Below are 21,641 nucleotides of genomic sequence, written 5' to 3'. Positions count from 1 at the left end.
AAACTATAATTTATTAGTGGTTCTATTCTTGCTTTACTTGCTTTTTTGACAAATTCATGTAGAATATGTTTCTTAAAAATATATAATATTGACACACTTATCTAGAGAGAATGATAATAAAATGCATTTTAGTTTAACTGTCCTTCCTTTAAGGAAATAACTATGGCCTGTGTGGAATGCTTTTTAAATTCTTGATATTCTACTGTATGAAGCACCTTCTTTCCTCTCAAACTTTTTTTTCTGTGTTATAAAGGCCAAGATACTGGATTAGAGAAATTTTAAGTTAAGCATTATTTAAATGATATATGCCTTGTCATTATCATTTTCTCTATGATTTCATCTTATGCATGGAAAATTCACAAAGAATTATTTTGATTGGTAGAGCAGATACTTATTTATTTGTACTTGCTATATCTGGTCCCATTACTTCATGGGAAATAGATGGGCAAACTGTGGAAACAGTGTCAGACTTTATTTTTTGGGCTCCAAAATCACTGCAGATGGTGATTGCAGCCATGAAATTAAAAGACGCTTACTCCTTGGAAGAAAAGTTATGACCATCCTAGATAGCATATTCAAAAGCAGAGACATTACTTTGCCAACAACATTCCATCTAGTCAAGCCTATGGTTTTTCCAGTAGTCAGGTATGGATGTGAGAGTTGGACTGTGAAGAAAGCTGAGCCCCGAAGAATTGATGCTTTTGAACTGTGGTGTTGGAGAAGACTCTTGAGAGAACCATGGACTGCAAGGAGATCCAACCAGTCCATTCTAAAGGAGATGAGCCCTGGGTGTTCTTTGGAAGGAATGATGCTAAAGCTGAAACTCCAGTACTTTGGCCACCTCATGCCAAGAGTTGACTCACTGGAAAAGACTGTGATGCTGGGAGGAATTGGGGGCAGGAGGAGAAGGGGACGACCGAGTATGAGATGGCTGGATGGCATCACCAACTTGATGGACACAGGTTTGGGTGAACTCCGGGAGTTGGTGATGGACAGGGAGGCCTGGCGTGCTGCAATTCATGGGGTTGCAGAGTCGCACACGACTGAGCGACTGAACTGAACTGAACTGAACAGATAGCAAAATTGCTCCAAGGATAGCTCCAAGTCTCTTGTAAAGTTTGAAATGAAAAGCATAACTGGGAAATTCAGAACATTTACCAGACTTTTTAAAATCTCCAGGTGAATTAAATTTATTTGTAGATGTATATGGGCTTCCCAGGTAGTGCTAGTGGTAAAGAATCTGCCTGCCAATGCAGGAGACATAAGAGATGCAGATGCTATCCCTGGATTGGAAGATTCCCTGTATGAGGGAATGGCAGCCCACTCCAGTATTCTTGCCTGGAGAATTCCATGGACAGAGGAGCCTGGTGGGTTACAGTCCATAGGGTTGCAAAGAGTCAGACACAACTGAAGTGACTTGGCATGTGCATGCATGCACATGCGCACAGACATGCACACACACACACACACACACACACGTATAGCTGTTAAGATTTTTTATTTCCATAGTATTATATCATAGACAAACGATGAATGAGAATTTTAGCTATCAGTCAGTCCTTTGTAATTTTCATTTATAAGTTTTAAACACACTAACATATGGACCAGTTTTTGTGGCAAATAAGAATTTTTTCTATATTACTAAGGTAATGCTTTCAATGAAAACATGTCCAGGGGCATCAAAATTTATATGTCATTAGTTATATGTGTTCCTTATGAATATATTACTTAACTATTGCTGTAGAAATGGCAACCCACTCCACTACTCTTGCCTAGAAAATTCCATGAATGGAGGAGCCTGGTGGGGTACAGTCCATGGGGTCACAATGAGTCAGACATGACTGAGGGACTTCACAACTTCATGAATACTTTCAATGAAAACATGTCCAGGGGCATCAGAATTTATGTCATTAGTTATATGTCTTCCTTATGAATATATTGCTAAACTGTTGCTGTACAACACATTTTCCTAAAACTTAATGGCTTTAAACAGCAAACATTCATACTCCATGATTTTTTGGGTCAGGAATTCAGACAGGGTGCAATAGGGAGAATTTTCCTCTGCTCTGTGATGTTCAAGATATCAGGTAAAATAAATGCCTTTTCACTCATATTCAGTGATCAGTTATGCCTGTCAACTGTGGGCCAGTGAGAACATCCATGTGAACTTAGATTCCTTACAACATGGATACTGAGTTCCCCCCACCAGTGTTCCAAGAGAGAGCCAAATGGAAGGCACAGTGCCTTCTATGACGTAGCCTTGAAATCATAGGATATCACCACATTCTTTAAATCTGAGCAGTCAGTAACGTGGTTTTTTTGTTCAGTCACTCAGTCGTGTCCGACTCTTTGTAGCCCCATGGACTGCAGGACGCCAGGCTTCCCTGTCCTTCACTATGTCCGAGTTTGTTCATACTTATGTCCATTGAGTCAGTGATGTCATCCAACCATCTCATCTTGTCACCCCCTTCTCCTCCTGCCCTCAATCTTTCCAAGCATCAGGATCTTTTCCAATGAGTCAGATCTTCTCATTAGCTGGCCGAATATTGGAGCTTCAGCATCAGTCCTTTCAGTGAATATTCAGGGTTGATTTCTTTTAGGATTGACTGGTTTGATCTCCGTGCAGTCCAAGGGACTCTCAGGGGTCTTCTCCAGCTCCACAATTTAAAAGTATCAATTCTTTGGAGTTCAGCCTTCTTTATGGTCCACCTCTCACATCCATATGTGACTATTGGGAAAACCATAGCTTTGACTAGATGGACCTTTGTCGGCAGAGTAATGTCTCTATGTTAGATATGTGTATAAACGTACATATGTGTGTATAAAACTTATATATGTACAATATGTGTATTATATAACATATATATTATATATGCACATGTTTTCACACACACAAACTCTGTACAATAAATTTTTAAATAAACTAACATTTTTCTGGAATTGAGCTGCATAAGTTGCTTGTATATTTTTGAGATTAGTTGTTTGTCAGTTGCTTCATTTGCTATGATTTTCTCCCATTCAGAAGGCTGTCTTTTCACCTTGCTTATATTTTCCTTTGTTGTGCAGAAGCTTTTAATTTTAATTAGATCCCATTTGTTTATTTTTGCTTTTATTTCCAGAATTCTGGGAGGTGGATCATAGAGGATCCTGCTGTGATTTATGTCTGAGAGTGTTTTGCCTATGTTCTCCTCTAGGAGTTTTATAGTTTCTGATCTTACATTTAGATCTTTAATCCATTTTGAGTTTATTTTTAAAAGACCCAATCAAAAAATGGGCCAAAGAACTAAATAGACATTTCTCCAAAGAAGACATACGGATGGCTAACAAACACATGAAAAGATGCTCAACATCACTCATTATTAGAGAAATGCAAATCAAAACCACAATGAGGTACCACTTCACACCAGTCAGAATGGCTGCGATCCAAAAATCTGCAAGCAATAAATGCTGGAGAGGGTGTGGAGAAAAGGGAACCCTCCTACACTGTTGGTGGGAATGCAAACTAGTACAGCCACTATGGAGAACAGTGTGGAGATTCCTTAAAAAATTGCAAATAGAACTACCTTATGACCCAGCAATCCCACTGCTGGGCATACACACCGAGGAAACCAGAATTGAAAGAGACACATGTACCCCAATGTTCGTCGCAGCACTGTTTATAATAGCCAGGACATGGAAACAACCTAGATGTCCATCAGCAGATGAATGGATAAGAAAGCTGTGGTCCATATACACAATGGAGTATTACTCAGCCGTTAAAAAGAATTCATTTGAATCAGTTCTGATGAGATGGATGAAACTGGAGCCGATTATACAGAGTGAAGTAAGCCAGAAAGAAAAACACCAATACAGTATACTAACACATATATATGGAATTTAGGAAGATGGCAATGACGACCCTGTATGCAAGACAGGGAAAGAGACACAGATGTGTATAACGGACTTTTGGACTCAGAGGGAGAGGGAGAGGGTGGGATGATTTGGGAGAATGACATTCTAACATGTATACTATCATGTGAATTGAATCGCCAGTCTATGTCTGACGCAGGATGCAGCATGCTTGGGGCTGGTGCATGGGGATGACCCAGAAAGATGTTATGGGGTGGGAGGTGGGAGGGGGGTTCATGTTTGGGAATGCATGTAAGAATTAAAGATTTTAAAATTTTAAAAATAAAAAACTAAAATTAAAAAAAAATAAAAAAAAATAAAAATTCAAGGGGAAAAAAAATAATAAATAAACTAACAATCTAGATCACATTTGGAAGAAGGCAACCAAAATGACAAAGTAATAAACTTCTCAAAATTATAATTATTGAAGCATGAATGAGCTGAATGTCCTGAATGGACATGTCAGAGAATTCCAAATGGGAGAGGATAGTAGCAGGAGCACCATATACTTGGTGATTAGATAAGAGTTTGGACTGAGGTTTATTTGATTTATTTATGATTTATTTAATTATTAATATTAGTACAAGTGATTCGTTAGTCCTTTTCCTAAAACAACCATTATATTAGTCTAGCAGTGCTGCCATAACCAAGCACCACAGACTGAGTGGCTTAACAGAAATTTATTTTCTCACAGTTCTGGACACTACAGTTTTGGGTTCAAAGTGTCCATAGGTTTGATTTTTTTTCCTTTTTAATTTTTTTTTCCTGAGGCCTTTATCTTTGGCTTGTAAAAGCTGTCTTGTCCCTTTGCCTATACTTGATCTTCCCTCTGTGCATGCCTGAGTCCTTATCCCTCCTTCTTTTAAGACCACAGTTGTATTGGGTTAGCGCCCACCCTGATGACCTCATTTTGACTTAATTACATCTTTAAAAACACTTCCTCTGTATACAGTTATATTCTGAGGTACTGGGGATTAAGTTCTTCACATAGGAATTTTGGGGGTGGGACATTCTTTAGTCTGTAACATCCTTGAGATATTTTTTTCTGTTTAATAAAATAAAGTTTCACTATTTTTAACTTTCTTACTCTGTAGTCAAGAGAGAAGAGGGAGTGAGGAGGAGTTTGTAAATACTTGTTCCATGATCTACATTCAAGAATGTCATTGGCTATTTCAGCTTGCATTTGATGTGTCAAACATGCATTTTTGCCTGATGGAAACATATTAGTGCTTGAGATATAGTAATAAAATAGGTAACCTTGCAAACTGAAGGGCGTCCCTGGTAGCTCAGTTGGTAAAAAATCCACCTGCAATGCAGGAGACCTCGGTTCAATTCCTGGGTCAGGAAGATCTGCTGAAGAAGTGTAGGCTACTCACTCCAGTATTCTTGGGCTTCCCTCGTTGCTCGACTGGTAGAGAATCCACCTGCAATGTGGGAAACCTGGGTTCAATCCCTGGGTTGGGAAGATCCCCTGGAGAAGGGAAAGGCTACCCACTGTGGTTTTCTAGCCTGGAGAATTCCATGGACTGTATAGTCCATGGGGTTGCAAAGAGTGTCTTTCACTTTACAAATTGAATTCATAATTTTGCATTGTTCTGTTTTCCTCTGTCACTCTTGAGGTTTGCATTTTATTCCAGATAATATTTCCATGATGTAAAGATATGTGAAAATAACTCTTCAAATGCTGAAGCAAGAAATAAATTGAGAGTAAATTGATTAAAAAACATGAAATTTCAAGGAATGAAATTTTAAAACAAACCTGATAACTGTCCAAACATGTCACAGGATGAGTGGTTGGTATTGTACACAACAGCAAATGTAGCAGAATTCAGATAATGTGCGATAAGCATTATTAAATTTAAAGTCGCTTTTTGCATTTTATAGTTTTGTCCAGTTTCTAGGATATAGTTATTTTCATGTCTACTTATATATATATTGTTTCCATAATCACTTTGTATTTGAGAATTTAAATAGTTTATGTGCAATTCTTTTACATTTTTAATAATATTCCAAGATGATATTATCCTTACAAATATGATTGTGATGATTTGGGAGAATGGCATTCTAACATGTATACTATCATGTAAGAATCGAATCGCCAGTCTATGTCTGACGCAGGATACAGCATACTTGGGGCTGGTGCATGGGGATGACCCAGAGAGATGTTATGGGGAGGGAGGTGGGGGGGGGTTCATGTTTGGGAACGCATGTAAGAATTAAAGATTTTAAAATTTTAAAAAAATTTAATTATCAAGTTCCCTCTAAATAAATTGGAAGTCTCTACTTGCTTTCCCCAATCATTTTTTTTTTCATTCATCCATACTTCACTGTATCTTTTTTGGTAATATACTGAAAATTGTGTTTAGTTTGAATAAAGGATCAAGTAAATATAAACTGTAATTATGTGTTTAAATTAGAATTGTTAAAATTTCTGGATACTCAGCACCCTTACTTTTCCCCCTCCTTTCCACTGCAGTACTGCTTCCAGTGACTGGAAGTCTTCACCATTTCTCACTTCACTTATTTCAATAGCATCATCAGTGGTCTTACCTTATCTTTTTCTTGTACTTAGATGTTGCCTAGGCTGTTTGTGGAAAACGTAAAGCTGATTATGTTGCTTCTTTGTTAAATAATCTGTAGCACATCTTCATTAACTTCAGCATCAAATACTAGTTATATTTTAGAGGTGCTTAGAAGATCCTTGAGGTATTGGCAGTAACATATGTCTCTGTTCCTTAATTTCTTATATCTCATCTGGATATTATTTTCTCATGGCTTGATTCTTTTTAGCACTCTGCCCCTGGCTAGTATTTTTTTCTTTTCCCTAATGCTCACTTCATTTTTCTTTAATCTCTCATTCACTAGACAAATATTTGTTGAGGGCTTCCTGTATTATATATGCATAATGTATTAGTTATATAGTGAGAACTAAGTAACAGGAAGTGAACAAGATAGCAGCAGTACTACTATTAACATCTTTGCAGATATAAGAATATTGCTGAATATAAACATAATGGAAAAATATCAACCATTAAATTTACTCTTACTTTAGAACACTTGATGCATCTTATTTAAATGAGAATCAACATGAAGTATGGTCAATATCATGGGGACTGAGGCAAAGTAATTGAATTCTGGTGTGGCTCCTTCTGGGATCTTCCCTGGTGGCTCAGACTGTAAAGCATCTGCCTACAATGCGGGAGACATGCGTTTGAGCCCTGGGATGGGAAGATCCCCTGGAGAAGGAAATGGCAAACCACTCCAGAGCTCTTGCCTGGAAAACCCCTTGTACAGAGAAGCCTGGTGGCTCCTTCCAAGTCATGTGACCTTGACCAGTGTACAAATGGGGGCAATAATAGTACTTACTGCATAGACTTTTTCTGAGAGATAAGGACAGTACTCTGGTTTTTCCAGTAGTCTTATACAGATGTGCAAGTTAAACCGTAAAGAAGGCTGACTGCTGAAGAATTGATGCTTTTTAATGGTGCTGGAAAAGACTCTTGAGAGTCTGGACTCCCTGGAACTGCAGGGAGATCCAACTGGTCAATCCTAAAGGAAATCAACCCTGAATATTCACTGAAAGGACTGATGCTGATGTTGAAGCTCCAATATTTTGGCAGCCTGATGCGAAGAGCCAACTCATTGGAAAAGACCCTGATGCTGGGAAATATTGAAGGCAAAAGAAGAAGGAGGTGGTAGAGGATGATATGGTTAGATAGCATCACTGACTCAATGGATATGAATTTGAGCAAACTCTGGGAGATAGTGGAGACACAGGAGCCTGACATGCTGCAGTCCAAGAAGTCGCGAAGAGTTGGTGAACAACAGCAAAAGAAAATACTATAAGCATAAATGCAAAAACTAGGCCTACCATATAATGTTCTTTAAGCATTCGTTAAATAAATACTAGCCTTTCAGTGAGTTAAACTTTACTGGTGGGTTGTTTTGTGGTAAATACATGGATCCTGAACTTTTTTTTTTATGTTTTAAAGTACTCTTGAGGAAAACTTTATTCTGAAGAAATTAAAGCTCTCTAGAACATGGAAGAATCAGCATGAAAATTAGGAGAGTGAAGATGGTTTATTTTTGCAATTAGAGATAAAGAAAAGTAAAAACAACAACAAAAAAGAGAGAAAAATAGAAAAGTGAACACTTCCAGGACAAAAAGCAGATTCTTTTCTTTTAAGCTTACAATTTGATCATTGATAGTAAACTATTTTGATGAATTGGCATGGTAACTTCAAATGTACTTATAAGTGATACTTATAAGTTAACCAGGCTTCCCTGGTGTCTCAGATGGTAAAGCGTCTGCCTGCAATGCGGGAGACTCAGGTTTGATCCCTGAGTTGGGAAGATTCCCTGGAGAAGGAAATGGCAACCCACTCTATTACTCTTGACTGGAAAATTCCATGGACAGAGGAGCCTGGTAGGCTACAGTCCAAGGGGTCACAAAGAGTTGGACATGACTGAGCAACTTCATTTTCTTTTCTTTTTATGAGTTAACCATACTCTAGGTATCCTTAGTAATTTGAATGTCTTAATCCTTCATGGAAAAGAAAGATGCCTCTCCTAATAAATCTTTGGCCTTTTTGTGAACATTATTAAAATTTATTGCTTTTTTAGTGCTTTAAATTGATTTTATAAATTAAAAGTCCAAACAAAGAAGTTTAATAATTAAATCAAACAGTGTTGATGTATAAAACTGGAGAGAAAAGTCAACTTAAAATATCAATGTTTAGGTTTTGCATCTCAGTTTATTATGAGTGTGAAAGAAACATTTTGTAATAATGGAGAATCATTTCATATGATAACACATTCTTTGAGGTGTAATAAAAGGTTACATGGTGAAATCAGACTATTCAATCTTAAACCTAGAAATGATTTCTATTCTGTCCCAAGTTATACTGATTTTGAACTTTGGAGTCCAGTAGGTTTAATCATTTTTGGTGTTCATATATTTTAACTACCTAGAAATAAATGAGGTTAGTGCTTACAACAAAAACTTAGGGTAAGTAACTCTTATGATGCTTAAGCATTTTCATTCATCTTTAAACCCTATTTGTATAATCTCATAATCAATGATCAGTTTCTCATGTCTGAATCATTCTTTTCATAGTAACTGATGTTTGCTGATAACTTACCTCCTCTGGATGTAGTTCTAGCAGTTATATGTGTGACCTTCTCAGAATGCCCCAGTGGGTGACCCCAATCTTGGGGAAAAGGCTTTATCTATCCAGAAAGAAATAGGGCCTTTAATTTTTCAGTCAGCCTTCCTCTGACATTCCTAGTAACAGAAGCCTATGATGGAATTGTCTGGAATACATTTACAACAACAATTCTTTCCACAGAAGAGCAAATTTAGCACATAAATTTGTAAGTTAGTGCCGCAAATAATTATTTGCATCTGTGGTTGGAAGCAATAGTGAAAAATGTATTGATTTTTTTTCAATTAATGGTAGCTGGAAACCTACTTGAATATGCAGAACCTTGACACTAAATCATGCCTTTAAAATTATTATTAAATAATAACCTGCTTTTCCATAAAATTGCATTTTTAAAATTTAGAAGTTAACAAAATGTCATAGATTTGAGAGCTAGCTTTATAAGGACAATTAAATATTGTGAGTAATTAAAATTTGAGAATTCCTGTTTGTTTTCATTCTCTGCTCTCTTTAAGCCGTTTTTCCCATCATAGAGTTAAATCTGAATGATGAACTATTTATACTTGATGAGATTTGAAAAGTGTAGAAATCATCCTTGCCTCAAGCTCAGGTTCGTACAACTTTGACAATTGCTAAACGTGCCACTGTACCTCAGTCACGTAGATTAAAATCAAAAGCCCCTGGAAGTATGGAAATAGATGAATTTGAGGGAAATTTATGAAATTAGTATTATCCCTTTATCTATTTTAGAATAATCAACTAGTCTATTCACAATGCCTTTTGAAAATCTGATTTTTGTAGGCAAGAGAAAGGAAGAAGGAGAAAACCTTCAGAAAATGAGATTGAATTTAGAATCGTTACATTAGAAAAAACAGTTTTCCTGAAGGAATTTCAAGAAGCTGTACTGACGTGAGGCCAATATCAGTATTTCACACATGTTCATCCACTCTGTTCTCAGGACTATATTTTAACATATGTTTTATTTTTACTGTCTATAAAAGTAAGAAAAGATCACCATAGGAAATTTGGAAAACACTAAACACTATATAGAGGAAATGAAGTCGCCTGCTCTCGAAGGCCCCAGATTTTAACTCCTGTAGTAATTTTAAATGGTGTAGTGTAAAAGCAATTTTTCTCATTATAAGAAAAGTGTGCCTTCTTGTTTCGTAAAGTACAAAATAATTCAGTTCAGTTCAGTTCAGTTGCTCAGTCCTATCTGACTCTTTGTGACCCCATGAATTGCAGCACGCCAGACCTCCCTGTCCATCACCAGCTCCCGGAGTTCACTGAAACTCACGTCCATCGAGTGGGTGATGCCATCCAGCCATCTCATCCTCTGTCGTCCCCTCCTCCTCCTGCCCTCAATTCCTCCCAGCATCAGAGTCTTTTCCAATGAATCAACTCTTCTCATGAGGTGGCCAAAGTACTGGAGTTTCAGCTTTAGCATCATTCCTTCCAAAGAACACCCAGGGCTCATCTCCTTTAGACTGGACTGGTTGGATCTCCTTGCAGTCCAAGGGACGCTCAGGAGTATTCTCCAACACCACAGTTCAAAAGCATCAATTCTTTGGCACTCAGCTTTCTTCACAGTTCAACTCTCACATCCATACATGACCACTGGAAAAACCATAGCCTTGACTAGATGGACCTTTGTTGGCAAAGTAACGTCTCTGCTTTTGAATATGCTATCTAGGTCGGTCATAACTTTTCATCCAAGGAATAAGCGTCTTTTAATTTCATAGCTGCAGTCAGCATCTGCAGTGATTTTGGAGCCAGCCCCCCAAAATAAAGTCTGACACTGTTTCCACAGTTTGCCCATCTATTTCCCATGAAGTGATGAGACCAGATGCCGTGATCTTGGTTTTCTGAATGTTGAGCTTTAAGCCAACTTTTCACTCTCCTCTTTCACTTTCATTAAGAAGCTTTTGAGTTCCTCTTCGCTTTCTTCCATAAGGGTGGTGTCATCTGCATATCTGATGATATTGATACTTCTCCCGGCAATCTTGATTCCAGCTTGTGCTTCTTCCAGCCCAGCGTTTCTCATGATTCACTTTGCATAGAAGTTAAATAAGCAGGGTGACAATATACAGCTTTGACGTACTCCTTTTCCTATTTGGAACCAGTCTGTTGTTCAATGTCCGGTTCTAACTGCTGCTTCCTGACCTGCATATAGGTTTACTCAAGAGGCAGGTCAGGTGCTCTAGTATTCCTATCTCTTTCAGAATTTTCCACAGTTTATTGTGATCCACACAGTCAGGCTTTGGCATAGTCAATAAAGCAGAAATAACATGTTTTTCTGGAACTCTCTTGCTTTTTCCATGATCCAGCAGATGTTGGCAATTTGATCTCTGGTTCCTCTGCCTTTTCTAAAACCAGCTTGAAGATCTGGAAGTTCACGGTTCATGTATTGCTGAAGCCTGGCTTGGAGAATTTTGAGCATTATTTCACTAGCGTGTGAGATGAGTGCAATTGTGTGGTAGTTTGAGCATTCTTTGGCATTGCCTTTCTTTGGGTTTGGAATGAAAACTGACCTTTTCCAGTCCTGTGGCCACTGCTGAGTTTTCCAAGTTTTCTGGCATATTGAGTGCAGCACTTTCACAGCATCATCTTTCAGGATTTGAAATAGCTCAACTGGAATTCCATCACCTCCACTAACTTTGTTTGTAGTGATGCTTTCTAAAGCCCACTTGACTTCACATACCAGGATGTCTGGCTATAGGTGAGTGATCACACCATCGTGATTATCTTGGTCATGAATATCTTTTTTGTTCAGTTCTTCTGTGTATTCTTGTCAGCTGTTCTTAATATGTTCTGCTTCTGTTAGGTCCATACCATGTCACTCCTTTATTGAGCCCATCTTTGCATGAAATGTTCCCTTGGTCTCTCTCATTTTCTTGAAGAGATCTCTAGTCTTTCCCATTCTGTTGTTTTCCTCTATTTCTTTGCATTGATCACTGAGGAAGGCTTACTTATCTCTTCTTGCTGTTCTTTGGAACTCTGCATTCAGATGCTTGTATCTTTCCTTTTCCTTTGCTTTTCGCCTCTCTTCTTTTCACAGCTATTTGTAAGGCCTCCTCAGACAGCCATTTTGCTTTTCTGCATTTCTTTTCCATGGGGATGGTCTTGATCCCTGTTTCCTGTACAATGTCACGAACCTCATTCCATAGTTCATCAGGTACTCTACCTATCAGATCTAGTGTCTTAAATCTATTTCTCACTTCCATTGTATAATCATAAGGGATTTGATTTAGGTCATACCTGAATGGTCTAGTGGTGTTCCCTACTTTCTTCAATTTAACTCTGAATTTGGCAATAAGGAGTTCATGATCTGAGCCACAGTCATCTCCTGGTCTTGTTTTTGTTGACTGTATAGAGCTTCTCCATCTTTGGCTGCAAAGAATATAATCAATCTGATTTCGGTGCTGACCATCTGGTGATGTCCATGTGTAGAGTTTTCTCTTGTGTTGTTGGAAGAGGGTGTTTGCTATGACCAGTGCATTTTCTTGGCAAAACTCTATTAGCCTTTGCCCTACTTTATTCTGTATTCCAAGGCCAAATTTGCCTGTTACTCCAGGTGTTTCTTGACTTCCTACTTTTGCATTCCAGTCCCCTATAATGAAAAGGACATCTTTTTTGGGTGTTAGTTCCAAAAGGTCTTGTAGGTCTTCATAGAATTGTTCAACTTCAGCTTCTTCAGCGTTACTGGTTGGGGCATAGACTTGGATTACCGTGATATTGAATGGTTTGCCTTGGAAAGGAACAGAGATCATTCTGTCGTTTTTGAGATTGCATCCAAGTACTGCATTTTGGACTCCTTTGTTGACTATGATGGCTTCTCCATTTCTTCTGAGGGATTCCTGCCCACAGTAGTAAATATAATGGTCATCTGAGTTAAATTCACCCATTCCAGTCCATTTTAGTTCACTGATTCCTAGAATGTCGACATTCACTCTTGCCACCTCCTGTTTGACCACTTCCAATTTGCCTTGATTCATGGACTAACATTCCAGGTTCCTATGCAATATTGCTCTTTACAGCATTAGGCGTTGCTTCTATCACCAGTCACATCCACACCTGGGTATTGTTTTTGCTTTGGCTCCATCCCTTCATTCTTTCTGGAGTTATTTCTCCACTGATTTCCAGTAGCATATTGGGCACCTACTGACCTGGGGAGTTCCTCTTTCAGTATCCTATCATTTTGCCTTTTCATACTGTTCATGGGGTTCTCAAGGCAAGAATACTGAAGTGGTTTGCCATTCCCTTCTCCAGTGGACCACATTCTGTCAGACCTCTCCACCATGCCCTCCCATCTTGGGTGGCCCCACAGGGCATGGCTTAGTTTCATTGAGTTAGACAAGGCTGTGGTCCTAGTGTGATTACATTAGGACCATTGCCCGCGGCTGCGATGACGCGCAGAGCGTGGTCGAGAGGAGCTACCCCACGTCCAAGGTCAGCGGCGGCAGCCTAAAGGAGTTATCTCACGTCCAAGGACAGGGGCGGCGTCTGAGAGTGCCAGGCTGCGACAGCGCAGGAGCAGCCAAGAGGAGCTACCCCTGCCCGAGGCCAGGGGTGGCAGCCGCGAGGAGCTGCCCCATATCCAAGGAGCGGTGGCTGCAGGGGCGCCGGAGGGCCTAGAGGAGCTATTCCACGTTCAAGGTCGGGAGGGGCGCAGATGAGGAGATACCCCTACTCCATGGTAGGGAGCAGCAGCTGTGCTTTGCTGGAGCAGCTGTGAAGAGATACCCCACGTCCAAGGTAAGAGAAACCCAAGTAAGATGGTAGGTGTTGCAAGAGGGCAGACACACTGAAACCATAATCACAGAAAACTAGTCAATCTACTCACACTAGGACCACAGCCTTGTCTAACTCCAAGGAGTAAGTGTCTTTTAGTTTCATGGCTGCAGTCATCATGTGCAGTGATTTTGGAGCCCAGAATTTAAAGTCTGACACTGTTTCCACTGTTTCCCCATCTATTTCCCATGAAGTGATGGGACCAGATGCCATGATCTTCGTTTTCTGAATGTTGAGCTTTAAGCCAACTTTTTCACTCTCCTCTTTTACTTTCATCAAGAGGCTTCTGAGTTCTTCTTCACTTCCTGCCATAAGGGTGGTGTCATCTGCATATCTGAGCTTATTGACATATCTCCCAGCAATCTTGATTCCAGCTTGTGCTTCTTCCAGCCCAGTGTTTCTCATGATGTACTCTGCATATAAGTTAAATAAGCAGGATGACAATATACAGCCTTGACGTACTCCTTTTCCTATTGGGAACCAGTCTGTTGTTCCAAGTCCAGTTCTAACTGTTGCTTCCTGACCTGCATATAGGTTTCTCAAGAGGCAGGTCAGGTGGTCTAGTATTCCCATCTCTTTCAGAATTTTCCACAGTTGATTGTGATCCACACAGTCAAAGGCTTTGGCATAGTCAATAAAGCAGAAATAGATATTTTTCTGGAACTCTCTTGCTTTTTCGATGATCCAGCAGATGTTGGCAATTTGATCTCTGGTTCTTCTGCCTTTTCTAAAGCCAGCTTGAACATCTGGAAGTTCATGGTTCACGTATTGCTGAAGCCTGATTGGAGAATTTTTGCTTCTCCAGTGGACCACATTCTGTCAGACCTCTCCACCATGACCCGCCCATCTTAGGTGGCCCCACACGGCATGGCTTTTTTTTTCATTGAGTTAGACAAGGCTGTGGTCTGTGGTTTTAGACTGACTAGTTTTCTGTGATTGTGGTTTTAGTGTGTCTGCCCTCTGATATCTTACTTGGATTTCTCTTACCTTGGATGTGTGGTGTCTCTTCATGGCTGCTCCAGCAAAGCTCAGCCACTGCTGCTTACCTTGGACAAGGGGTATCTCCTCACCGCCACCCCTCCTGACCTTGAACATGGAGTAGCTTCTCTCGGCCCTTCTGCGCCCACACAGCCACCGCTCCTTGGACATGGAGTTGCTCCTTTTTCAAAATAATTAGCATAATCAAATTATCTTACTCTAACACTTTTTGTAAAAATTTTTCTACTTAATGTTACAAATGTGAAAAAATATGAACAATTATGAACAGCTATTCCATAAAGATTGTGTGTTGTTTTCTTCTTATATCTCTAGCATGTTTAAAACTGTGTGCTCATTTCCTTATTAGCAAAGTGGTAAGGTAGAGACTTGTATTGGCTAACAGTTATTATTCTCATTTTACTTTCTTTGATCTTGTAGTGTAGACTGTTTTCAGAATCTAGCATTAATTAACTGTTTGTATCAGAAATATTTAAATTTCTCTCTGCATGGTTAGAAATCTGTAAGGTAAAAAAAAATCTGTAAGGTATTTTATCTGAGATTTTAAATAAATATCATTTCAATATATAGACTTTTTTCATTTCCATTGCCTTTTTTTTCTTTTTTATTTATTTTAATTGGAGCCTAATTACTTTATAGTATTGTGGTGGTTTTTGCCATACATTGACATGAATCAGCCATGGGTGTACATGTGTTCCCCATCCTGACCCTCCCTCCAACCTCCCTCCCCATCTCATCCCTCAGGGTCATCCCAGTGCAGCAGCCCTGAGCACCCTGTCTCATGCATCAAACCTGGACTGGTGATATATTTCACATATGATAATATACGTGTTTCAATGCTATTCTCTCAAATCATCCCACCCTCGCCTTTTCCCACAGAGTCCATTACATCTGTGTCTCTTTTGCTATCTTGGATATAGGGTCATCATTACCATTTTTCTAAATTCCATATATATGTGTTAATATTGGTGTTTCTGTTTCTGACTTACTTCGCTCTGTATAATAGGCTCCAATTTCATCAACCTCATTAGAACTGATTCAAATGCTTTCATTTTAATAGCTGAGTAATATTTCATTGTGTAAATGACCACAGCTTTCTTATCCATTAGTCTGCCAACAGACATCTGGGTTGCTTCCATGTCCTGGCTATTGTAAACAATGCTGCAATGAACATTGGGGTACACGTGTCTCTTTCAATTCTGGTTTCCTCGGTGTGTATGCCCAGCAGTGGGATTGCTGAGTTGTATGGCAGTTCTATTTCCAGTTTTTTTAAGGGATCCTCACACTGTTCTCCATACCGGCCATACTAGTTTGCATTCCTACCAACAGTGTAAGAAAGGAGGCAAGAATATACAATGGAGAAAAGACAATCTCTTTAGCAAGTGGTGCTGGGAAAACTGGTCAACCACTTATAAAGAACAAAACTAGAACACTTTCTAACATCATACACAAAAATAAACTCAAAGTGGATTAAAGATCTAAATGTAAGACCAGAAACTATAAAACTCCTAGAGGAAAACATAAGCAAAACACTCTCTGATGTATATCACAGCAGGATTCTCTATGACCCACCTCCCAGAGTAATGGAAATAAAAGCAAAAATAAACAAATGGGACCTAACGAAACTTAAAAGCCTTTGCACAATGAAGGAAACTATAAGCAAGGTGAAAAGACAGCCTTCAGAATGGGAGAAAATAATAGCAAATGAAACACTGACAAAGTTGGAAACCTGTCCATCACCAACTCCTGGAGCTTACTCAAACTCATAGCCATTGATTCGGTGATGCCATCCAACCATCTCATCCTCTGTCATCCTGTCCTCCCACCTTCAATCTTTCCCAGCATCAGGGTCTTTCAAATGAGTCAGTTCTTTGCATCAGGTGGCCAAAGTTTTGGAGCTTCAGATTCAGGGTCAGTCCTTCCAATGAACATTAAGGACTGATTTCCTTTAGGATGGGCTGGTTGGATCCCCTATTTTAGTCCAAGCACTCTCAAGTCTTCTCCAACACCACAGTTCAAAGCATCAGTTCTTTGGCGCTCAGCTTTCCTTATATTCCAAGTGTCACATTCATACATGACTAGTGGAAAAACCATAGCCTTGACTAGATGGACCTTTGTTGGAAAGTAATATCTCTGCTTTTTAATAAGCTGTGTAGGTTGGTCATAACTTTTCTTCCAAGGAGCAAGTGTCTTAATTTCATGGCTGCAGCCACCATCTGCAGAGATTTTGGAGCCCAAAAAACTAAAGTCAGCCACTGTTTCCCCATCTGTTTGCCATGAAGTGATGGGACCAGATGCCATGATCTTAGTTTTCTGATGTTGAGTTTGAAGCCAACCTTTTCACTCTCCTCTTTCGCTTTCATCAAGGGGCTCTTTAGTTCCTCTTTGCTTTCTGCAATAAGGGTACTTTCATCTGCATAGCTGAGGTTATTGATATTTCTCCCGGCAATCTTGATTCCATATTGTCTTTCATCCAGTCCAGCATTTCTCATGATATACTTTGCATGTAAGTTAAATAAGCAGGGTGACAATATACAGGCTTGACATACTCCTTTCCCGATTTGGAACTGGTCTGTTATTTCATATCCAGTTCTAACTGTTGCTTCTTGACCTGCATACAGATTTCTCAAAGGCAGGTCAGGTGGTCTGGTATTCCCATTTCTTGGTATTCCCTCCTAGAGATCTAGGTAAATGTTTTCATCTGGTCAGAAGTTTATTGCTCTAATTTTTGAGAGGTATCTCTAGAAGAAATTAAGACTCTTTTTAAAACTTGGGAGAAGAGAGAACATTTCTTTCTTGCCCACAAGAGAATACTACCATTAAGCATATTTCTTGGAATATGCAAGTTATTTTACTAAGTATTTGTTGAATAAGTGAATGTGATCTCAGAGGAACGAATCAGTAATTTTCATCCTTAGTCTGTTTCATCACTAGCAGTGTTTAAGGCAACAGTGAAAATTTAAAATATAAAATAGTTTTATTCTCCCAGCTGTGATAAATTTATTTGTTTCGGACTCAAAGCTCATGCCAAGAATAAGTAGAGAAAATTAAGTTTAAAAATTTGATGGTATTGGAGAGATGATGAGGAAACCTGGGCTCCTCATCTTTGGCACATGCTGGGCAGAAATCTTTGACTCTTGAGTGCCACAAGAGTGCCTCAGATTCAGCTTTGCTTTTAGTGGTCATCTGTGTTATATCTTAGACTCCAGTGCTAAGCAGATTAATAATTCACCAGATACTTTTAGGGTAAAATTGAAGAACACTGGGATCATTTCTTGCATCTCTTTTCTTTGAGATCACAGCTCTACACTATTTGGCTGACTTGCATGCTCCGATTGTATTTTTGTCCTCTCTTTCACTAATGTGTGCTGTCATCTTTAGTATTTGCTTCTTTCTACATCATTGTCCCAGTCATGGTTCTTGAAATGAGTACTGAGATCAGTGATTATTGGTCATTCATTTACAATCAACTCAAATATCATTTCCACTGCTACCAGTTGTTATTTCTTTGCTGCACTTTGATTTCCATTGACAAATGACTTCCTTTGATTATCCTTTTATAAAATGTCACCTGGGTTTATTACTAGGAGAGAAGGAAGCAATGCACCTATACACTTAGACCTCTGTGCTTAAACTGAGTATCAGCTTGCATTTCCATGACAGGCTTTGAAAGAAGCAGTATGTGTGTCACTGGTCATGATTAGCATCTCTTATTTGTGTAGTGATTTGTGGAGATTGGGCTTCCCTTGTGGCTCAGCTGGCAGAGAATCCACCTGCAATGCGGGAGACCTGGGTTGGGAAGATCCCCTGGAGAAGGAAAAGGCTATCCACTCCAGTATTCTGTCCTGGGGAATTCCATAGACTGTATAGTCTTTGGGGTCACTAAGAGTCAGACACGACTGACAGACTTTCACTCACTCACTCACTCACTTGTGAAGATTAACTGTGTTTAATTTGTGTACTTCTTATTTTTCAATGAAAAGCTTTTATAAATGGAAGAATTATAAAGTGTAGGCAACACATTTTCCACTGTGTAGCTTAAAGAAAGAAAAGAAAAAGTACTAAGGTCAGTGGAAAGACAGACTAGAAAGTGATAATTAAAGATAATTTAATGATAATATTTTAGTTGAATTATCTCATTTGACTGAAATTTAAAAAGAGAATAGTTAAGAAATAATTATGACATTTATAATTATTATTTCTAATAAAACAGTTTGCCGGGAGGATTCATACCATTCTGTGGTTTCATGTGCTGCTGTAGTTCTCACTCCTATGGAACCCACCATAGAGATGAAGAAAAGAGAAGAATTTAAATTGCGTGAACCTTCAAAACAGTAAGTTGTTCATTTGGTTTTTCAAGTTTTGTAAACTTTATTAGATAATTAGATAACTGATCAAAGTTAGATCCCTCAGAAATTGTGATTTATAATGAATATATTGATATTTGTATATTGAGAGAACAGAAATAAATTATGCAGATTAAAAAAAATGATTTATCCTGTAATGCCTCAATGAATAACTTCTGTCTTCTGAAGTTATGTGTTTGAACTATACACCATCCAGGTTTCACTTTGATACCTTATCTCGGTGATGTGAGTAAGTAGACTGAAGGCTTTATTTTCTTAATACTATGATTATGTATGTACTGTTCTTGGAACCCTTATTTTATAGTTGTAAGCTTCAATGGTGCAAAATATGAACATTTTCATATATACATTTCTTGGGCTTAAACAGGTTTGTACTTTATAAGTAATTTATTTTTAACTTTACACTGGTTAAAGTTTGCATATTTTTCCATTTAAACAGATCAAGTGTCACTTAAATTTAAATTTGATCTTTTATTGAATAAATAATACTTTTTCTTATAATGGCCGAAAGAATTAAATTCATAGTAGTAAATATAAGATACATGAAGTTGCAGTATCTAATAAACTAGGTTTATTTCTAGTTATGTATTAAGTAAATTAAAAGGGACAACCAACTTGTGAAAGTGTTTTCATGCTTGCTTTAAAGTCTTAGCTTGGAGACTAGGGGATGTATGGTGTTGCCAAGGCTTCCTGGCAACAGAAGGAGTTACCCTGAAGTACCTAGTGTTTTCTTCTATTCAGTTCAGTTCAGTCACTCAGTTGTGTCCAATTCTTTGTGACCCCATGAACTGCAGCATGCCAGGCCTCCCTATCCATCACAAACTGCTGGAGTCTACCCAAACCCATGTCCATTGAGTCGGTAATGCCATCCAATCATCTCATCCTCTGCTGTCCCCTTCTCCTCCTACCCTCAATCTTTCCCAGCATCAGGGTCTTCTCAGATGAGTCAGCTTTTTGCATCAGGTGGCCAAAGTATTGGAGTTTCAGCTTCAACATTAGTCCTTCCAGTGAAGACTCAGGACCTTTAGGTTGGACTGGTTGGATCTCCTTGCAGTCCAAGGGACTCTCAAGAGTCTTCTCCAACACCACAGTGCAAAAGCATCAGTTCTTCAGCGCTCAGCTTTTTTTATACTCCATCTCTCACATCCATACACGACTACTGGAAAAACAATAACCTTGACTGGATGGACCTTTGTTGGCAAAGTAATGTCTCTGCTTTTTAATATGCTGTTTAGGTTAGTCAAAACTTTCCTTCCAAGGAGTAAGCGTCTTTTAATTTCATGGCTATGATCACTATCTCTAGTGATTTTGGAGCCCAAAAAACTAAACTCAGCCACTGTTTCCACTGTTTCCCCATCTATTTGCCATGTAGTGATGGGACCGGATGCCATGATCTTAGATTTCTGAATATTGAGCTTTAAGCCAACTTTTTAACTCTCCTTTTTCACTTTCATCTATTAGATTAACTTTATCATACTTGTTTGTTTCTTGATGTCTTTCTACTGGAAATGTTCCTGAAGACCAAGTTTCCTGGAATATGATAGTGTCTGATACTCTGTGAAATCAATTAGAAAATCTCCTAAAGTTATATACAGTAATGTTGAATTCAAGTGGAGCAATGTTTATATTTGATGGCATGAAAATAATGTTAATATTCTCATTGTAGAGGAAAGAAATACTAACCAATTCAGAAATAATGATTGTAATTCATTTTTAATACAATCTAAAAGTGAACTACTGTTAATATAGTGTAATTTTTAGATTTGAAAAGCCTTTTTTTGTCTAATAGGAAGAAAGTTACATCTCACATATGCCAGTTGAATTATATTAGAAAACTCAAATGCATTTTTTGCAAGGTATGTGAGTTTATATATTTGTAAGTTGGATTTTAAATTCCTTAATTATCTTTTAGTGACTCTATTTAAAACTGGTGAATCGTATTATTTGCTTACATAAAATATATTTTCCATTCTTAGTGACTTCATAAATATTCATTCATCTTTATTCTTAGGTCTATATTGAAGTAGACAGTACTTGTTAACTGGTTATTTCTGTTACCCTACATTCACTCTGATACTCCTCTGTGTTCTCTGAATCTACTTTCTTTTTTAAACACTCTCCCTTAATAGGATTAGTCATTTTTTTTTAAAGTTTTGTTTTTGTTTTTCTGAATCAGAGAGATATTAGTTAAAAACTTTTCTACATATTAGGAGAAAATTTGAGACATTTTGCTTTACACTCTTTGTCTTTTGTTTTTTATCTGTTATGAGCATGATATCACCATCTTTACAGGGTCATTTTGAGTGTTATGTGAAGTGATATTGTTAAAGGATCTGAAATCTAAAAATCCACAGAAGTTTTAGTTATGTTTCCCCTTTCATAGCTTCCAACTATCAACATTATTGATCTGATGATTTACAGATACATGCTCTTCTCC

At 38.3% G+C, this 21,641-nt stretch overlaps 1 protein-coding gene across 4 annotated transcripts in view; it reads left to right on the top strand.

Annotated features, from left to right (window-relative positions):
* Window positions 1–21,641, top strand: part of CCSER1 (coiled-coil serine rich protein 1) — a 1,477,979-nt gene that overhangs the window by 324,610 nt on the left and 1,131,728 nt on the right. For all 4 annotated transcript variants that reach the window (XM_069593698.1, XM_069593699.1, XM_069593700.1 and 1 more), the window contains exon 5: window positions 19,051–19,171. In XM_069593698.1, the coding sequence (XP_069449799.1) occupies window positions 19,051–19,171 (121 nt within the window). The remainder of the gene's footprint in view (window positions 1–19,050; window positions 19,172–21,641) is intronic.

The sequence above is a fragment of the Ovis canadensis genome, chromosome 6, assembly GCF_042477335.2.
Source record: "Ovis canadensis isolate MfBH-ARS-UI-01 breed Bighorn chromosome 6, ARS-UI_OviCan_v2, whole genome shotgun sequence".
NCBI lineage: Eukaryota > Metazoa > Chordata > Mammalia > Artiodactyla > Bovidae > Ovis > Ovis canadensis.
This window is presented reverse-complemented; position numbering and strand designations above follow the sequence as displayed.